This window comes from Anticarsia gemmatalis, chromosome 14 (genome assembly GCF_050436995.1).
Source record: "Anticarsia gemmatalis isolate Benzon Research Colony breed Stoneville strain chromosome 14, ilAntGemm2 primary, whole genome shotgun sequence".
Classification (NCBI taxonomy): domain Eukaryota; kingdom Metazoa; phylum Arthropoda; class Insecta; order Lepidoptera; family Erebidae; genus Anticarsia; species Anticarsia gemmatalis.
In genome coordinates this window covers 8,234,546-8,254,794 of record NC_134758.1, presented here as the reverse complement: position 1 = coordinate 8,254,794, position 20,249 = coordinate 8,234,546, and the positions used below count along the sequence as shown (strand labels likewise).

The 20,249-nt window shown below is 32.8% G+C and overlaps 1 protein-coding gene across 1 annotated transcript; it reads right to left on the bottom strand.

Moving 5' to 3' along the window:
• Window positions 1-1,595: 1,595 nt before the first annotated feature.
• On the bottom strand, window positions 1,596-16,848 carry LOC142978263 (uncharacterized). The gene is made up of 2 exons (XM_076122634.1): window positions 16,431-16,848; window positions 1,596-3,306 (listed from the first exon to the last, which is right to left on the bottom strand). Exons 1-2 carry the CDS (start codon window positions 16,595-16,597, stop codon window positions 2,994-2,996), a joined length of 480 nt encoding a protein of 159 aa, XP_075978749.1. The 5' UTR covers window positions 16,598-16,848; the 3' UTR covers window positions 1,596-2,993.
• Window positions 16,849-20,249: the final 3,401 nt, after the last annotated feature.

The window sequence follows — 20,249 nt, the reverse complement described above, 5'->3', positions numbered from 1 at the left end:
GGCAGGCGCAGCGACGATATCACATAATATAATATAGCAAATCGATATACCTATATAGCATAGCAAAGGAAAACAAAATATTGAAACAACTAGCTGACCCGCGCAACTTCCCTTGCGTCACATAAGAAAGGATGGGTCATAATTTTCCCCGTTTTTGTAACATTTTTTACTGTTACTCTGCTCCTATTAGTCGTAGCGTGATGATATATAGCCTATATATAGCCTTCCTCGATAAATGGGCTATCTAAAACTGAAACAATTTTTCAAATCGGACCAGTAGTTCCTGAGATTAGCGCGTTCAAACAAACAAACAAACAAACAAACTCTTCAGCTTTATAATATTAGTATAGATTAGTATAGATTATCTTTACCTATATATAAATTATTATTTCTCTCTTAAATTTTAATCAGTCATTTGGACTAGCTATTATAAAAACACTATCAATAATGTAGATATATTATTCAGCCTTAAGCATTTAGTAGAAATCCCAGTACTTCTGTATCTCTGGAACATAATAAATTTCTCTGTTCTTGTTAACTTTTTGCGGGGTTTTAATCTCCTCTTTTTCAGTTCATTTCCAGTTTTTAAGTGATTTTTGCATCGATTTCTGAAATAATAAAGATATTTAATTAGGAATATTATTACGTACATGTGAAATAATTTAATAAAACATTCTCCTGGCCAAAGTATAACATCCAGGTTGTACCTTGGCCACTGGCCAAGGTACAGCTGATCGACAGTGACCGAGGTACAACACTACTCCAACTTCACTAAAACGGTGATTTTATATAGATTAGAGGTGAAGTATCTCGTAAGTTTTTTATTGTGTTGAGACTTGTAAAATCAAAGAACCGATAGCATATAACAGTTAAGTGACTATTAGAAAACTTTTAAAACTATTAGACTTCAAAATATATTAGAAATACTTACTTTTTCACACAAAAAAGTTTCAGCGTCGATAACACCAAACACCGGCTTAATGGCGGTATGCGACTAACTGCACATTGAATAGTCTGTAGTGACGTATCGAATACCATAAACAGTGGAATTTAGTATCGCGCGAATATTTGAAAACGAGCCCAGTGGCCTAGGTACACATAGTGCCAAGGTACAACAGGTTCCCCTACTCCGCATTATATAATTTTGCTTTATCGTAAAAGATGGCGTTAGTAGTTACTTTATAGTTAGGTAGGAGCGCCAGATTTCAATTCTGATTCTGAAAGTAATATAGTAACATTTTGCCCAGTGACCTTTTCTCGCAAATAATTTTATTAAGGAGTAGAATTATAATCAACATCTCTGCCATATTAAATCTAAACCGATTTTGCAATAAGGATGTTAATGTGTAGCGGTTAACATGGACCAGCCAGTTTCTCTCGCTTATATAGGTACTTATTCAATTATGTATTAGGTCTAAGTACCTAATTATAATATCCATATTCGTTATAAGAAAAAGACTCGACCAATGAAAGAAGATAGCTTTAGTTGAAATGAGGTCTGGAATAGTCTAGATTGTGTGGCATCACATTTGGTATGTTTTCATTGTTTTCTATTCTATAGTATTCTTGATATAGCAGAAAAAAAAGTCCGTAAATTATGTTCTCATTTGTTTATTTGACATTCTTGATGGTTTAAAATGGGAAGGTATTTTAACACATTTTTTTATTTTACTGCTACTTATCACATTCTGAAGATTACAGGCTTAAATCACTGATCTCTCATTTATTTCATTAGTTTCATTCAAGTATTTGCATTTTATTTATAGAAAATCTTCGTATTCTCTTATTAACGTTCAGAAACGGTGAAATAAGCCTATGTACTCGAAACTTAATTCTATATTTTATATTGTCAAATTCTCATAACTCACAAATTAAAAAAGGACGTTGCCCTGCACACGACATTGCTTTCTTCAAAAAGTTTAATGGGTACAAGAAGAAAAATAATAATACAATTTTAATAATCTAGGTAATTTTCAGTCACCCAATAAGATAAGTAGGTATGTAGTTCAGCTGATATTTATCATGAAAATCCTCTCAAGAGTAGGTATTTATGTCAAGACTCACTTTACAAGTATGTAAATATAACTGAACTACTATTGTGATGTTTGCATTGTATGTTCTACATTTTTAGATTTAGGTACTTAACTGTAACAAACAGGCAAAAATATTGTTAATTTTTACCTGTTTTTTTTCAAGTTCACATGATAATATGTATTATTATATAAGTCAATTGGAATAACGGTCAAAAGTTGATTGTAGGCAACGTTCAATAATAATATTCGTAATACAGGGAAAATGGTAGGCGGGATATTCCACAACAAAAGCAGCCAGATCCGTCGTTATGTTATCTACTTAAATTATTCTGCATACAGCCACCTTGGATTTCGAGTTCATTTATAAATACAAAAACATCAAAATGTATATATTATTATTTTGTTTTTGTTATCAGAACGTGAGAACAATGTGAAAAGTTTCGTTTCACAAAGGTCTAACACTCATCTTAAAACTAAATATTATATCTAAATAGTTATCATAACCGCTAACCTACTTCAATCACAGTCTCATAAAGGAAATCACTATAGTCTGATACATCGCTGAATCACGTTGGGATAAAGATCTTTGGAATCATCAGATTACTCGACGCAAAACGTATTCCGCTCACATGTTCGAGCAAAACATTTTCGCTTAAGTCCATATTAACCCTTAGTCTGTTTACATAAACTATGCATATATTAGTGATATCATCACGCTCAGTAAGCAGAGGTCAATACTCATTACATTCATTAAAATAAAAACATATTTACAACGACCATATTTACATAATCCAAAGAATCTTCTGGAGGCGCTGCTCCAGTGACTTTTGAAACATGGTTTCTTGTGACAGAAACCTGACGTGATTCCGATCTAGTCGGCAACTAGATTGTACAGCCTCATTAAATTAAATCAGATTTATACAAATCTTGCGTTTTATCCTTATTATATCAGATCTTGTATTACAATATTCTCATGGAGTCGGAGTGCTTCATGATGTTGTGTCCTAGACTCCTGATCTTCTTGGGTGACTCGTAGAAGTCGCTGGAGTCGGAAGATTCTGGCTCTTGATGTCTGTGATGAGTCCGGATCCGTCTCGCTCTCGTGTCGGAGTCGTACATGAGGGTGTGATTGCTTCCTACTCTGGATCGAAACGCGATTCTGTAAGGTGTGCTGCTCTGTACGTCCGACATGGACCTGATGTGTCTTCTATACTTTGATTCCTTTGTGAGTGGTGAGAAGGTTATCATCATCTCGGGCTGCGGCTCCGACGACCTGAAACGAACAAAACAAATATTTAATATCAAATCGTCAGTATCTGATCTCTTTTGTTGATTTAATATAGGAAAATTCTACGCTGCCACTGTTGTGAGTAAAGTCATTAGATAATAATGTATAATGATTTTACGTAGAATTGAAAATCAGTTTGATAACTACTAGCGCTAGACATAACATGTTACTGCAATATTTGTTCATAATGTTTACACGCTACAGTGAGGAAATTGCTATAAATAGATGCACATTATCAAATTGATTGCACAATTTGTTAAATAAAACAATTATTTATTATAGAGATTATGAATATAAATGTTCTTGGGAGTAGTTAGCAACTAGCTAGTGTGTGCTGTTCACCCGGCTGTGACATCAACGCGCGTCAAATCAAAACAAATTAATTTATTGTCACCATTAATTTGCAACTCGTGCGTATTCAGCCTGTGATCTATGAGTAGAATAAATGGATTGTTCCACATAGTTCCTTTGTGTCTATGTCAAGCTAATCACCAATTTTCTAGTGTACCTAAAAATAGCTCAGTGACCTCCGTAAGCCTACTCTACTAAATGATACAAAGAATCAACGAACATCAAACCAATCGGGTTGTCAGAATCGACACAAATCGATAACCAACTGCGATTAAGGCCAAATTTTCTTTAAATATTTGAAAAGTATGTTTTCTAGCGAACTACTGAAGGAATAACGAATAATGTTCAATTAGTAACACAAATATACGAAGCACATAGTGATATCTCCTTGAGTTTTCTTGATATCCAAACAAAGCGTTGGAGGTCGAGTGAAGCAAGAACGGCTAATCGAACGCATATGACCGTAGTGATAACGTACACTTGTAGGAACTAATACAGCGATTTGATGTTTAATTATACAACAAACGATATTCAAATAAAAATATCTACACGTTTGTATATGATATAGTGTTCATATCAAATAGATTGTATTAAGTGTGGCTTTGTTAGTTACTCCTTGACATCGATCTTACTCAAGTAAATAAGTACAGTCTTGTGACCGTCTAGTGAGCAAATTATCTCTTGTTCATTTTCATAGGGTATTTGAGTTATGTAAAGTTTTCACTTTTCAGCAGGTATTGGTTGGCCGTGTCTATCTTTGTTTTAAAATAAAAGCAATTGTACGACTTAGATTTCACTTCTAAAAATAGTTTGGTTCGTGTTTAATGTGTTGTCTTAGCTTCCTACAGCAAGAATTATAAAAAGACAACTATTACAAACTTTGATGACGACGCGGAAATAATGCCTGGCGATGTTTTTTAAATTGTTTTTGACAAAGGCGACCTCTAGTGGCATGCATTGATAAGAATCGCATGTGACTGGTTGAACGTGTAATAGCAATTTTACATTGTCACATGTATTAATTGGAGGCGACGGTCAGTGTTAATAATAAAATCGCAATTATTACAATCAACTTTAATAAATAAACAATGCCAGCTCGTTAGATCTTAATAACTCTTTACTGCGTGGAAGTGAAGTCGTTAGAATATCGCGTAAACAAGCTTCAGGGCAGGCAATTAATACAATTAACTTTTATGAAAATTGTTGCATATTAACTTTGATTTGAATATCACACCCAAACAAATAATCAGCAGTATAATTGTGATGTAATGAGTAATAACAACAATATAAAATTATCAAAACAACAAATACGAATAAAACGGCACGCTAGCTCGAAACACCGACACGAAAAACCTTCTAGTCGGCTGAAAAACTATTGATTGATTGATGGAATAATCTGGTTATTCCAGATGGACGGGAACTGAATTTTATTTAATTCTACACGTGCCGTGTTGCGACAGAGTACAATAAACTTCACAAGGACCACAGTCGAGGTTTGTTACTACAAACCTATCGGTACATGTCAATGTATTTTTTTAACTCGCAAATTATGTTATTTTTGGCCCTATTACATATTTATTATTCGGAACTTTTTATACGGAATTATACAACGGTGGACTTAATGCCAAAGACATATCTTCCAGGCTACCTTGGGGTGATGCAGAGATTAAATAAAGGTAGAATTTGATGGTTAAATAGGGGATGGAGAGTAAGTTAGTTATATTGCTTAATATGTTTATTTTTAGCCCCTCTTACGCACAGCTTGGTATCCCTGCAGATATTTTTGTATACTTAAAATAATATATTATAGGTAACCGAAAAGATCACCTTGCGTCACAACTCACAATAATTCTGTCGGTGACCAATGACCATAGATAATATTTTTTCCTATAACAATGCCATAAAATAAAGTGTTCTAAATTGGGAATCTATATAGAATGCGTTGCTCTATTGTTCTTATTAATGTGAAACACTCTGACTGCGATCATAAACGAAATGCTGCGGCGAAGTACGTCATAGACATTATGCGACCTGCGTACTCCAAACGATTAACCATGAATGTTTCAGGGAAAACTGATCCAATTTCAGTGGCGTCAATAAACAATTAAGTATAAACCGTTTTGTGGAATTTTTGTTATTGCATTTTGACTTTTTTTATAAATAGCTGTAGTTACATTTTGTCGTAGTAAATTTTAAGAAAAATGGTCTAAGCGTCTGAAAGAGACGTAAAGAGGCATTTAGGTATATAATAATAGCACATATTTCTCTTGTTCCTGTATTTTAACAGTAGGTACTTAGTTCATCTATACATTCTATCTATACATTCTTTCATTTGAAAGTCGTTAAGAAAGCTAATGTGCGAAATCCATATACTTAAATAATTTTGACAGTTTATATACTTGTCTAAAAGTTAAAAAAGTGATTGTATTCTACAAATATGTTTACAAAAAAGCTAGCTATTCTAGTTATTTTCTAATTAGAAGTAAGTACAATTTAGTTACCTAACTCCGTTGCAAAGGTAGTGAGTAATTTTGAATTATACGGTTAAGAGGCCAACATAATCCATTTAAAAGTGAAGGCACGTTAAATTATACCATGCATAATTTACTAGCTATAGAGCGACTATAAAACTGGCTAATTAGGCCAATGGGCACATATAGGTAAGGTAAACTGAAAATTATAGTTCTGTTTTAAAAAAGAAATTAAAATATCGAATGCGTTCACTAAAAATTTATGGTTGTTATCGCAGCTGTCGAACTGAAATACGACTAGTGTCTATGGTAATACATGGCTGCTCGTTTTTTTTTTACTTATAGCTTAGGAGTATTTGTTACCGTTCAGAAATAGGCAAGTACCATGAATTTGGCACATGCTGTAGTTTTCAGTTATTTGGTAAGATATTTAGTTAGGTAGCCAGTTTAAGATTTTTTGCAGACACCAATTTCCCGAAGCGGTAAAAAGTACGACACCAGACCTGCCCATGTATCTAACACTGACTGTAGTCAATAAACACGGGAACATCAACATTTTTTATATCATTGCGATAAGTATTTTGAATATTATCAGTCTGTTGTTTTCGAACAATCAAAATTCAAGTTTCAAGTTGAGGCCCGCTTTGGGGTAGCCTTGACTGTGTAAACATTTTATCGCTTTTAGGTTCTGCGTATTTGCAGCTCAGACTTATAAACAACATTTATAGCACCGAGTTACTCAAAAAAGAAAAACGTTGACCTCAAAAAGTGAATTGTTGTTTAAAATATTTTTCCTTGTGTTTACCAACATATTATTAATAATATTATTGTATTTATGAAGCTGCAGTAAAGTCGTATATCTTCTCGTTCTCAAGCGATTTATTCACTAGAATCAATATCCTACAAACAGTTTGTTTACCTCTGAGATCTGGTGGGCAAAATATAAATAATTCTGTCGTTATCGTATTTTAAAATTCTAAAGCCGGTTGTTTTTGCGTATTTGGGAGAACGGAGACATCATCTCTAATAATAGCAAGTCTCACTTCTACATAGAGAATAAAAAACCTAAATAGGCACTATAAGTATGTAGTATTATTCTTCACTATTAATTAGTCTGTGACCTTTAACTTTGCATTTCAAAAATGTCTCATCATAGAAGCGAGTTAGGACATAATAATATGTTGTTTTCATAAAATACTCAAAAATTCTTCCCCTTATCGATATGTAAACATCAAGGATATAAAAAGTAGGGAGTTTACACAGTTATCGTTAACCTGAATAGTAAAATATACAGAGTTATATTTACCTGTGTATTGAAAGAATTATGTTCTCACCGAGTGCTACATTTTTAGACAAATATAAATACTTTTAATAGGATTTCGGGTCATTGAAACGATTATGACATAATTTAAACAATATCTTCCTATCTTAAATATATCTAGAAACATTACTCTCTTGCAAAATATTGGCAAAACACCAGGATATTTGTTTTTACAGTATCATGTAGAATGACAGACTTTTGGTCTCACTTCGAAAATAGAAGGACAGTTTTTATTCGTGTAATAAAGTATTTCTGAACCAGATTGCACAGTGCTATGCCAAATCCTGAATAATCGTTTTAAAAACTAAACATGATTATTAGATATTATAGAAAACTTTTAAATTTTTAGGAGTTGCTTTTAATATAATATTATTGGCTGATGGGCGCGGCACCTCACGCCTCTTTTAACTATAGTTTCACCATATTAGTCATGGTGAATTCAGCAGGCGATACAGTGAAAGTAATCCAGATACCTTAATTTCGCAAAGACTGGTTTTTAAACTAAACGAATTTTAAGATGAATGTTATCACCGTTAGGTATGTGAATACAGTTTTATGACCAACGTTGGTACAACTTAAACAGTAATAAACAGACATAATAGATACCTAGGTACGAATTCGGTGCTTTCGGTGCTCATTATAAACCAGATATTCGTACGATGACGTAAATTTTATTCCAAGATCCACTCGTTTGTATAAATAAATGTAAATTGTCGAAAACAAAGCTCGCGATGATGTGCCAAAATGCCAAATTGAAGAGAACGGCTTGATAACGAATCGAAATAGACCGCGGTTTTACACAACTATTTGTCTTCATAGACAATGAATTATTAAACTAGAACGAATCGTTGATGGTCTATGGTAGAAGAATTGCGCGGCAAGAAATGCAAATTAATTTCGATTTTATATTCAGAATATTTTCTCCTGTTTTTTTCTCACCTATTGTGATATTTAACTTCTTCATATCAGGTTTTAAATAAAAGATAGAAAATTTACGTTTCGATTTAGCAACAACGCCAAAATCCAAAGAATGAACCGGTTCATTTGGCATATTGAATCCAATTCCTTTATCGAACGTGATACAAAACATTAACTCTTGCTCAAATATTTCTGTAATCTAGCTAAAATAGAACAAAAAGGAATTAAGTATCAAATTTTATTAGTTTTTTGTTCTATACTTAAACATCACGTGTGATTATTCCAGACAAAGTGAACTTATAAAAAGGTCAGACATTACAAGAAGAAACATAGACAAGTTATTATTTTTATAAAAGGATCTCAATAAAGATGTTATTGGTCAGATTACCTTTACAATGTGATTTCTCATAGATTATTTTCATGATTCACGTTAGTGGGTGAGACGGATAATATGTCTATTCAATACAACTAATGAATAGACGGTAGGATTTCAATAAATCTGAAAAGTATAATTCTGTAAGTACCTACCTACTTAAGAAGAAAACATGAATAGTTAGATCAATGGCGAACAAGAAAATTATTTATGTACTAAGAGATTTAGAATTATTAACAAGTAACTTCATAAAAAATATAAGATTAAGTGACTACGTAGCCTATTCATTGGTTCTAAATTGGGCCCTTTTTTTGTTATTTTTTTCTTAACAATACAGATTCAAGATTGGCTAAGTAATACATATCTATTATATATAAAGTGATAGCAAGTGTATGAAAAATTCTGTCAATATTCTATATGATAATCTGACCGGATACATATTCGGAATTACTTAAGTAGAAATCCGGATATAGAGTTCATAGAATGTTGAATTAAAACTTGAAAAGCGCAGATTAAAAATAATAATACTGATTATGTTTTAAAGCAGTTTATATGAAAAGTTAGTTGTTGAGACTAACGAGCATGTCAATGAACCTAACTGAAGTGCTGATAGATTTGTTTACATAGTTTACATGTGCCACTGTTATCTCAGCAGATTGTATGGATACTAATCAGTTTCTATATTATATAACCACTTATATCTTGATAAATTACAATCAATAACTATGACGTTGACTAATAAAGCTTGCATTGAAATGGACGACTATATATTATGTATTTTTACATTGCCTCTACTTTATCCTCCTCTATTTACTGACTTCTAACTAACATAGTTGATCATAAACACGTTTAGTTTATTCATAAGTGATAAAACTGGTTTTAAAGGAAGAGTAGACACTAGATTCTTAGGAATAAAAACATCATCGGCAAAACATTGATTGATTTAATAATAAAAAAATTATTGAACTGAAAAAATCACTGTATACAACTTTTGCATGAACTGCACTTATTGTACAATCAGCAACTTATTAATAATTGACCACTGACCTCTAGACTAGGTTTTATCCTGTATCCTAGGTCAGTCTACTTTCTACGTCTCACTTAAACTTTCAGGCGTGTTACAGTAATTGTTCAATGAAAATGAGAAGTACGTATTTGAGTAGTATTAACTATATTGGTACCCAGTCTTACCAACCTGCCTTATCATACATATTCAACGATATCGATACATTGTAAAATCAAGAATCAGTACCTAGCTATACATACTAAGTACATAGTTATTCCGAATACACAGTGTACCACAATATCTGCAGCGATAATTTATTTCATACTTTATTACTTGTTACCGGTTCAGGCAGTTAAGCCTTCCTTGGAAATCGCTGATTGTCATGACAAGATTTTATGACTGAATCACTGTTAAACCTAGTCTACAAGGAGTCATTTTAAAAACTTTTAAAGAAAATGCATTTTAATTTTAGAGCAGGCATCACACCAACGACTTTGAAGTTATATGTATAAGAAACAATTATCATGTTCCAATGGTGAACAAAAACATCATGATGTAGCCTTCCATGCCAAAGAGTTCTTTAGAACAGTTCTTCATGGTAGGCAAAGTCCCCAACCCGCAATTGTCAGCGTGGAGGAATGAAGACCTAACTCCTCCTTCATTCCATTTACCCAGCAGTGGGACATTTATAGGTATTTTTTTTATTTATGCATTTTAATTTGAATCCAGTCACAGGGCTCAGGGCTGAATCATTGGCCACTGGCCACAGACCTTATCTTTCCTTATTGAGCCGTATGCGTCATCGACAGAAAACAAATAAAAATATATTCATAATTATTTATTGGAACTTGAACGACAGCTAAATATAAAACATTAATTTGCTCATAGTTCTCAGAATCGCGTCGTAACTTATGTGATAAATATTACTCATGCTTTTACCGTTATGAGTTAAGTAGCGGCTAATGCTATTTTACAAAGATCAATGTACATATCTATGAACGGATACTGTTTATCATATTAAATTAGTTATAGGTAGTGTATGGTATCGCCAACATGCAATCTCTTCTGTAACGAATGGAGCCCTTAGATTAAAAGTTCTTATATTGCCTAATTATTTTTATTCACGTAACATTGTACTCATTGTGATAAAGCTAAATGAATTAAACAAATAAAAAATATTTAAACTACTTAGTTGGTTCTATGTAGTGTAACACTGGCCCTTCTCTCGATATTACACTGAAACACGAAAGCGCTGAACTTGAACTTCATTCAGGAAGAAGTAACTGAATAAGGAAATCAATAAACAAGTCAATGCCTCGCACCCCCTCTCATAATTTCCTGTCTCGTATTCTTATCGAAGCGAAAAATAAACAAATTTATAATTTTTCTTTTTTAAATTTAATGATCAATACTTTTGAAGATAAACTAACGATATAACTTTTCTAAAAAACGAATTTGGAGCAAAACAAAATTGTATTGAGTCTGGTCTCATTCCCCACAGATTAGTGAACTTTGTAGCGACCATATCTTTTTAATAAAAAAAAAACTTGATAGATAAATTATGTAGAAGAATTCGGGTTTAAAAATAGAACGTCTGCAATTTAGTCATAAATAGTGAGGTGCATTACGTACATGTAGAAAAAAGTAAACTAGCGTACCTGACTGCCTGCGTAGGTGTTCATACATTTATAACAATCGTCATATCGATTAATTTTCAGTTTAAATCGCCACAAAACATCTCATTGATTACACTAACGTTTATCTTCACGTTTGCCATTAAGTATTTAGAGATAAATAAATAACGTTGCTTCATATTGTGTAACACAAAATGTCGTTCTGATTTTTAACGTTTCATAATACACAATAATATGTATTTGCCTATTAAATGTCTGTAAAGTAGGCGACAGTAAGCTGGTTCGTCGAATGTGGGTTTTTTATTAAACACCTTTCAAATTCAATATGTTATTTTACTAAAAACTTCCTTGTATCGTTATAACATTAGATACTCAGCTTTAATTTGAATACAATTGCTTTCATTGTGATTCGCTTTTCATTTGTTATTCTAAACGTTGCAACATTCTGGCTGGCATATAAGCTATTAGTTACATTAGAATTAAATGTATCACATAGTAAATCATGCTTGTAAATCTGGCAAATTGATGGCACCCGACACTATGCCGGTTACGTCAAGTGGTGGCAAACGTCATACTAAATGACCACATCGACCACATACTAGGTATCCGATATTATATTGGTATGACAAATAGTTTGTATATTCTGCCAACAATTTCAAACTGGCCAGTTTTCTTCCCATTTGATGCGAAGTACGCACCTAATTAAAAAGAATTTATCGTGATCATTGGAGCAAAGTTCAGATGCATTGTACTTTGGCCCCACGTGTTTTTGGCAGCGATGTGAAAGATCTATCACATGCGATCTCCGTGATGTGCCACATCGTTTTTGATACAATTTACAATTAACATAGGTAATTCTATGTACACATGCCCACTTGTATGGCTGTGAATGAAGCAAAAAAAACAAATGTAAGGATTGTAGCAACTGGCGTTCTTAAGGCTCTGCCTACCCTGTGAGAAACAGGCGTGATTGAATAGATGTACGTAAGTATGTATTTAAACTGCTAACTAATAACTTAAGAGAAAAAATCAGATGCTATTTAAAATAGCATATTTTCTAAAGTAGCAGCTTATTAAATAAAGCAACATCGGCATGGGCTAGAAACTTCGAAAGCGAAACTGCATTGATGTAATTACGGCCTAATGTTATTGTGCGCACGTTCGTTTGCCTCATAGAACTGAGGTCGAAGGTTCAGTCTGGTAACGGCCAAATATAACATTACCTATGTAATAGCTACGAAAACTATAATCTGTAGTAATTGTAGGGTAACTAAGTAGAGCCAAACAGCTAAATTTTAAAACAGAGCGACTTGCAATACGAAATATTGGTAATAAAAGAATATTCAGTTAACGTAAGTTACTATTATTTATCTATAAACATATTTCCGTTTAATTAAAAATTAATTGTGGGTTAACGATTTAAATACAAGAATAAAAAAGGTTTTATTAACAACAATTAAGTAAGTTTGTTTGTTGGCTTATCCTCGACTATAAATCTATGTCGAGGATGTTTCATCGTAATCACGCATTGAAATTCAATGTTTGTACCTATTTTAGTTTTATATTCTGTAAAAAATCTACCTGTAACTTGATAACCTTGCAAATCGCCGGCCATAATTATAGCAAAAAAATACATTCCAATACTGGTCTGTTTTTTCAAATCCATAAAATAAAAACCATTTAAAAATAATACAACACGAGTGCATTTGAAAAGAGAATCAAAGTTATGACGTCACTAACCATAAATCATAGGTTTAAGATATGAAAGAGCTTGTAAAAGAATTTTATGTTCAATTGACTATCTTTCAAGTTTACACATCCATACGTACATTGTCAATTTATTTATCCTGTTTCAAGATAAGTGGATAAGTGCTAAGTTAATAATAAGACATTTTATTTTTATTGCCATCATAAATATTTTAAAAACAACTTCGTCATCGTGTTGCCAGTATACAAACAAAATATGGTGGATATATTCCTACGGATTGGATTGTATTAAATTGCCGTAACGGTACCTAATAAAGTAACGCTATTTTTTATTCCTAACCTTGTGTAGTCTTGTTTTTTATTGCATCATTTCTTTTAATAAAATCTAGAATAATTTTGTATTTCTGATGTGCATGGTACCAGTTGTTACACATTTTGTAATAAGTGAATGGATATCGATATCTCAAAGATCACTAGTTGCAAAATCAAAATAGTGCAACATAAATGCTGAAATTATTAATTAAAACCGAATAATAATCAAAATTGAAATGTCAGCTAATGACGGTATTATATTTCTGGCATTTTCCACAAAAAAATCCGTTAGATAAATCTAATCCACATATTAGTTTAATGGTCAATTATTATCAATTCGGTCATGGAATTCTCACGGCCATTGTTATAAAGAACTTTAATCTGAAATATTTTAGCTATTAAGATACTACGATTAATTAAATCCATTATAAAATGTACTATACTTGAACGGAATAGTAATGAGTTTAACGGAAAAACGTTCTGCAAAAACTTATATTTTTAAGAAAATAAGCATATTATTATGTCATAAATGTATTTTTGTATCACGATTATTCACAGAATAAATAATGGCGGCAAGCGTTTTGTCCGCGTACCCTGGTTGACTTTGTTTACAGTTTTGTAAACACGAATGCATGCATAGTATAAATTCTGTTTCTCATTTTATTGTCATGTTCAAAATATCTGTTTGTCGTTATGTAAGCTGGCATTTCGGTAAATGCGGTTATTTATTCAAAATGGATGCATTTAAGTTGAAGAAATTACTGGAAGTTGGTTCTGACGTGCAGAACAATAATCATCTAATTATGTAGCACAATCAACACATTTTGTTGATGCCAAACAAATGTTTAACGCCAGAACACTTAGAGCACATTATAAATGATTTATTAGACGATCTGAAGCCAATGTTCTTCATCAGTAACACAACTTAGTTTGTTATTGTTTTGAATTCTAGACACGAAATTTTTATTACTAGCCATTAAGGAGTTCCTTTCAAAGATGACTTACATTAAGGCTAGTGTACATAGGTAATTATGGTAATGAGTACTTATCAGCTATAATTAGTAAACGGCTACTTTGTAATGTCTACGAAAATGGACCACATAAGACTCCATATTATAGACTTTTATGCAAAAAATATCGCCATACAAGATGTGAATAAAAGCTCTTCTATATTTCAGGATAGCCGAATATACATGTTGAATTAATTACACGAATTTTCTCCCCAAGTGCCAAGATATTTGGGTACTTTCCTCGACATTGAACACCTTCCAAGCTATGAACTATGCAGTGAATGGTGATAGCATTTATGACAAAATACTATCTAAACTATCTTGGCAATCGTTTCATAACCTTCTTAATAATGTGACAACATTCGAATTATGAAAATTGAATTATGATTTTGTCGCCAGTTTTAATTTGGTTGAGCTAGCTTTGAGAACAGGCTCACTAGTGAAATTGTGTAGATAATCGTTAAAAATTTGCAGATATTTATAGCTATTTACATCCTAGAATTATGACACCAAATGTAAACTTATTATAGTATATTTTTGAGAAAATCTCTTATTGTTTTTTATTGTTACATTTATGACGAATATCTACTGAATATTTATGTAAAATTCTGGTATCCAGCTGCATCCGGAGACTAGAAGCCGACTCCAAAAAAGTTGAAAAAAAGGCTTGGCTGATGATGATGATCTTTACCTACGATATTCCGTCTTTATTTTTATTTCACATGAATCAAGGAGTATTGCATGTAGTGCCATCAAATATTTCTTTCAGTAATACCTAGATACCAATAGTTAATTGGACGTCATTAGGTGATCCAAATTAACAGCAAATAATTTATCAAAGAACAGTTAATAGCATAGTATTACATTAATTATTATCTGTCAGCCTTTTAATGTTAGTCGGTACCTAGTTACCTAGTTCTTAGGTGTTTAGTCTAGATATAATGTTATAACTACTTCCTATAACAACTAGTTTCCTTTTAATCATTAATACGGATACCTAATTACATATTATTATGATTTTTAAAATAATAATAGCGCTTCTTTAATAAAATGTGCACTGGATTTTGTAAAGATGAATTGAAATTTAAAAAGAGAATTTATTTGTTTGATTAACACGAAAAATAGGAATCATACGGACGACATGGTCAACTTGACACTGGCCATCTGTTTTGAATTAAAAAGACAATAATTTCGCCGCGAAAATTAAAAAAACATTTTTATTTTTGACGATTTGTATTCTTTTTATTTCATAAATCAAGACATGACGAAAATATATTGCCAGGCTTTTAAAACGTGCATGATTTACACAGGTGTTACTACCCAATATTCCCGAATGAATAATAGGAGTTGCCAACAAAAGTTTTTTTACTGTACCATCATTCCTGGTACCTACACGTGCTCTAAAGTGTGACACTATGATGTTCGTGTATTGTGGAAATAGTTACCAACCATAAAGGTAAAATCTGTGTTTTTCTACGTCATTATACTGCCTCAACAGTAAAATTAAGTACTGTTGTGTATAATTATAACGTCATTAATCCATTTACGAGACAAATACAGGGATTTAAACAGATTTAAAGAATTGCACAATTAACAAATTTTATCATTTAATATCACGTCTCGTAAAGCAATTTAAAAACTGTAAACATTCGTTCATGATGACAATACATAATACAAAAATCATTTCGCATGAATGAGGGACAAACAATGTTAGAAATTGATAAACATTCGTATAGACTTGTTGCTAAACTAATCCTTCGAACCATTGAATAGAATTCTCAAATCTATTATTGTCTATTGTGGAACAAAACGAAGTAAGTGTCTAAGAACATTGTAATGGAACTAACTCAATGTTTTTTGTTGTGTTACATAACGTAAACATATACCAGTTTGTCAGCAACTTTCTAGCAAAGATGTTAATCAGCTTACTGAGTGTTGTTTAATGCTATGGTGTTCTCAGAATAGATTTGGTAGGAGATTATTATGGACTAAGTATGTGTACTCACTTTCCCGATAAGTAGTCGGAGATCTGGCTGACTTTCCAGAATATCTGGAAGAGCAGCATCAGCACGGTGTGATTGATCCACGTGTAAAGCTTGTAGCAGCTCTCCATTGCGCCCGCGCCTCCCGTCTCGCGCTCCCACAACACCTTCGGAAACGAAACCTCACTCATCCGTCACACGGCTATTTGCTAGAATAATTTAAATTCACGAATAAATCCTTGGCGCGAACGTACGAATACTTTCGAATGTTTGTCAAACAGTAACGAGCGGTTCACTAGTCAAGCGGGAAACGTGCGGCACGACCGAAGCACAAGGGTAGTTTGGCGCTTATCAATAGAGCGGCTCTCGACCGAAAATAGCGTCGATAATAGAGCGAGCGACGATAAGTTTGACCGCGCTCGAACGCCGGTGCACGCGAACTGGTGGCCATGAGAATTCCACTATAACTCGGCTCGTCGAATGACGAAAGATGACTCAGTTGTATCACGTTGTAGATATCGGGTATTTTGTTTCTGTGCTCGCACTGCTCGCTGCTCGGTTAAGGAATGCAAGACAACACCCGCCCGACCAACACAATAATATCAAAACAAATGCATTTTGTACTTTTTGTTATTCCCAAAATGTCACAAAAGGTTGGTACCTGTTTTTTTTCGTTGTCTGGGCAACATTTGAATAAATATAACTTGTTGGTGGTGATATAATAGCAGTACTTAATACATAACATAACTCATATTATGTGTACCATACAAGCACGTTTATATTACATGTTGTAGGTTGATTTATTTACATTCGGAGTGGAATGCCTATGAAAACATTCTCGGTAAACTTATCAATTCGCTTATAATATAAAATGAAAACAAAGAGGATAATACAAAACAAATATAAAAACGTACGTGGCCTTTGTAAATGTATGTACTTATGTAGCTCTTTATTTTACTTAATACACGTGCCTACGTACTTGTATATCTGTCAGTCTGTCTGTCACATGTTTTATTTACATATATTCATCTAAAGATATTCGTGTTAAAAAAATGTATTGGAATGTTATCATATTTATTATCTCTGCAAGATAAAGTATACACTCATGGTTTCGTTAGGACAGCAAATACAATTTAACGATAAATGGACAAATCCTATAATCAGGATTGATTACATGTAAATGCAATAATATGCACAAAGTCATTTCATGGATTCCGAAAATACATAGACTTATTTTAAAGTTTCAAAATTACAAAGATCTTATAAGCTTCATTTAATTCAACTCATTAATCAATTACAGGTTGTACAATTTACAAGTTCAATTGAATATCTCACCCACAAGAAATAATACAAATGATATCTTATTATAATGTTAACAGTTGGATCTAGTCATGACCTGGATGGATCATAAAAGAAAATCCAAAAATCCTTGAAGACGAGAGCATTATTTAACTAACCTGAATTACCTGAATGATAATGTAAGACATATATCATAATGATCTTATTTATGCAGATAGACATAAAGATAATCAAATAATAAACGGAAATATTATATAAAAGTATGTCATTGTTGTCCATCTAAGAAGTGGATGGAATCAACAACATTTTGAAAACGTTAGTAATCATCATAATATTCTATCGCTGACTCTAGATATCCTAGCTTTTGACACAGTTATGTATGCTTTTAATGAAAAAAAAGAAGAATCAAAAAGTAGGAAGTAAGCCTTAATTGTTCGGAACACGAGGCTTAAGAATCTTAACAACTTTAAGGACGAACATATCCACGGAAACAGAACAATGCAAATACAATCGCAAAGAAGGAAGATATAAAACTATAAACTTTATTACGGATCACTATAGCAAACTGTCGAAGGTGTTTTTTATCTCGTGTAATCCATATAAGGCTGTATATTTATAAAAGTAGGTGCGCCATGAAAGTCCGGCGTGGTCGTGAATAAGGCCGTCCCCAAGGGCCGGTCAACGCTCCTTCCGCTTCCGAACCACTCTACACCTGCAGTACATTACTAATATCACTTATTTATTTATAGAAGCTAGCCCTAAAGGGTAGCCCTTCTATTGGCTGAAGAATTTTAATCGAACAGCTGTATGAAGAAAGCCACCATGCACTTTATCTAACATTTTTTAACGCTTCTGCGATTGTATTGTTATCGTGGTCGAGGAAATAGTTAGATACCATTATCTGCATGTTTAAAAATGACAAAAATATTTCCACTCACTTTTATTTGTTCTTCTTTTTTTAGTTTGACGTAGTTTTACGAGTTATCTAAAACAAATCGAATGATGTATTTCAGTTTCTAGCTACTGTACATATAATATAGGTACATACTATTGACTAAACGTATTACGGTCTTTTGTTTTTTAATTTAGTGCTGGCCTAGTTGTGTCAAACACGAGGACGGAAACTGTGTGAGCATGAGCAGTCTGGTCGACATGGTCTGATGACAATCTGAACAAAATCAAATAACAACAGGCCAGTCCTAAAAAAAATTACTTGTCATAGTATTGAAAGAGCTGTACCTCACTATAGTTATCTACTATCAACTAGTGCCATTTTATGTCCCAGCATTTCCGTATATAACAGAAGTAGTTTGGCACATCTCTAGATATTCCAACGTTATTATAGTTCACGGTCAACATACAAAATTCATTCAGTTGCCACAGCATTACAAAGTATTATAAGAGCTTATGTCACTTTTATTTAAGACTTGCACGCGAAATCTTGTACTGAATAAAAAGATCTGCAGAAAAATATTAAGTAACATTTAAAATACGAAACTTATGTAAGAGACCTTCTGAACCGTGTTACTAGGAAGTTGCTAATCAATCAAAATCAAATGCTATTAACTGCTATAACAAACGTTATTGGCTGAAGACTTTCGATAACGCTTATTAAGAATGACCAAGCGTTGCACTCCCTCTTTTAATGGTATAATTCTTTGCTTTTCTGCAGTATATAAACAGCTTTATCAATGGAAATAGGAAGCCGCATTTAAAACGATACATAAATAAGCATAAGTGCCTTGAATAATTTGCTTCTGCGACAAAATATGACGACTTTTTTACTATCTGGCTTCCTAACTTTTAGCTTTAAGCAAACAAAGCCTGACCATGACCTCCGTGACCTTGTGTCATACATATATCCAAAGTCACCTTAGTTTCCCCACTCCCTGTTTCCAAAGACTTGTAAATCATTCTCGTAGTTACTCTATGCGGGGCTATTCTATTCAATTTGAAATGGACTCTTTTTAAATCAACGGCGATTGGTGATGGTGCATAAACGTACCGGTTACATTATGTCATACTGCTTGCGTAAGGAGAAGAAAGCGTATCGATAGTTATGGTACAAAATATTACTAGTTGTATTAGTCGAATTATGATACCTGCTATTGTGCAACGTTTCGACTGAAGGTAACATGTTCTATTACATCAAACTTTGCCTTCTTTGAGAGGATTTGACGCATGATTTAATGTATTTTATAACTATTAGCAAAAAGTGTGAGGTTAAGGGAAGCTACACATTTTTCCTCTTATTCATAAAAATATATAAAGCTATGAAAGGCTTTTGTTTCTTTTACTCCTTAGCGAAATGAAAAAGAGAAAAACATATTATAGTAGTTCTTTAACTAAAATAGATTTATAGTGTGTTTATGAATAAGGGCCAAGTAACTTTAAGTGACAGCAAACGTATGGATACACCTGTCAAACTTCTATCTGATATGCTATCTAATAAATATTTAGAACTAGTGATATAGGACTACTTGTAAACTTTTTGAGTCTTTGTTGAAATAAGACTGATCTGTCAGTCACTCTCCTCATATCATT

Coding starts and splice junctions, on each gene's coding strand:
- LOC142978263 (XM_076122634.1), bottom strand. CDS start 16,597: ATGAGTGAGGTTTCGTTTCCGAAGGTGTTGTGGGAGCGCGAGACGGGA. Junction 3,307..16,430: donor TCCGACTACTTATCGGGAAA/GTGAGTACACAT, acceptor TGTTCGTTTCAG/GTCGTCGGAGCCGCAGCCCG.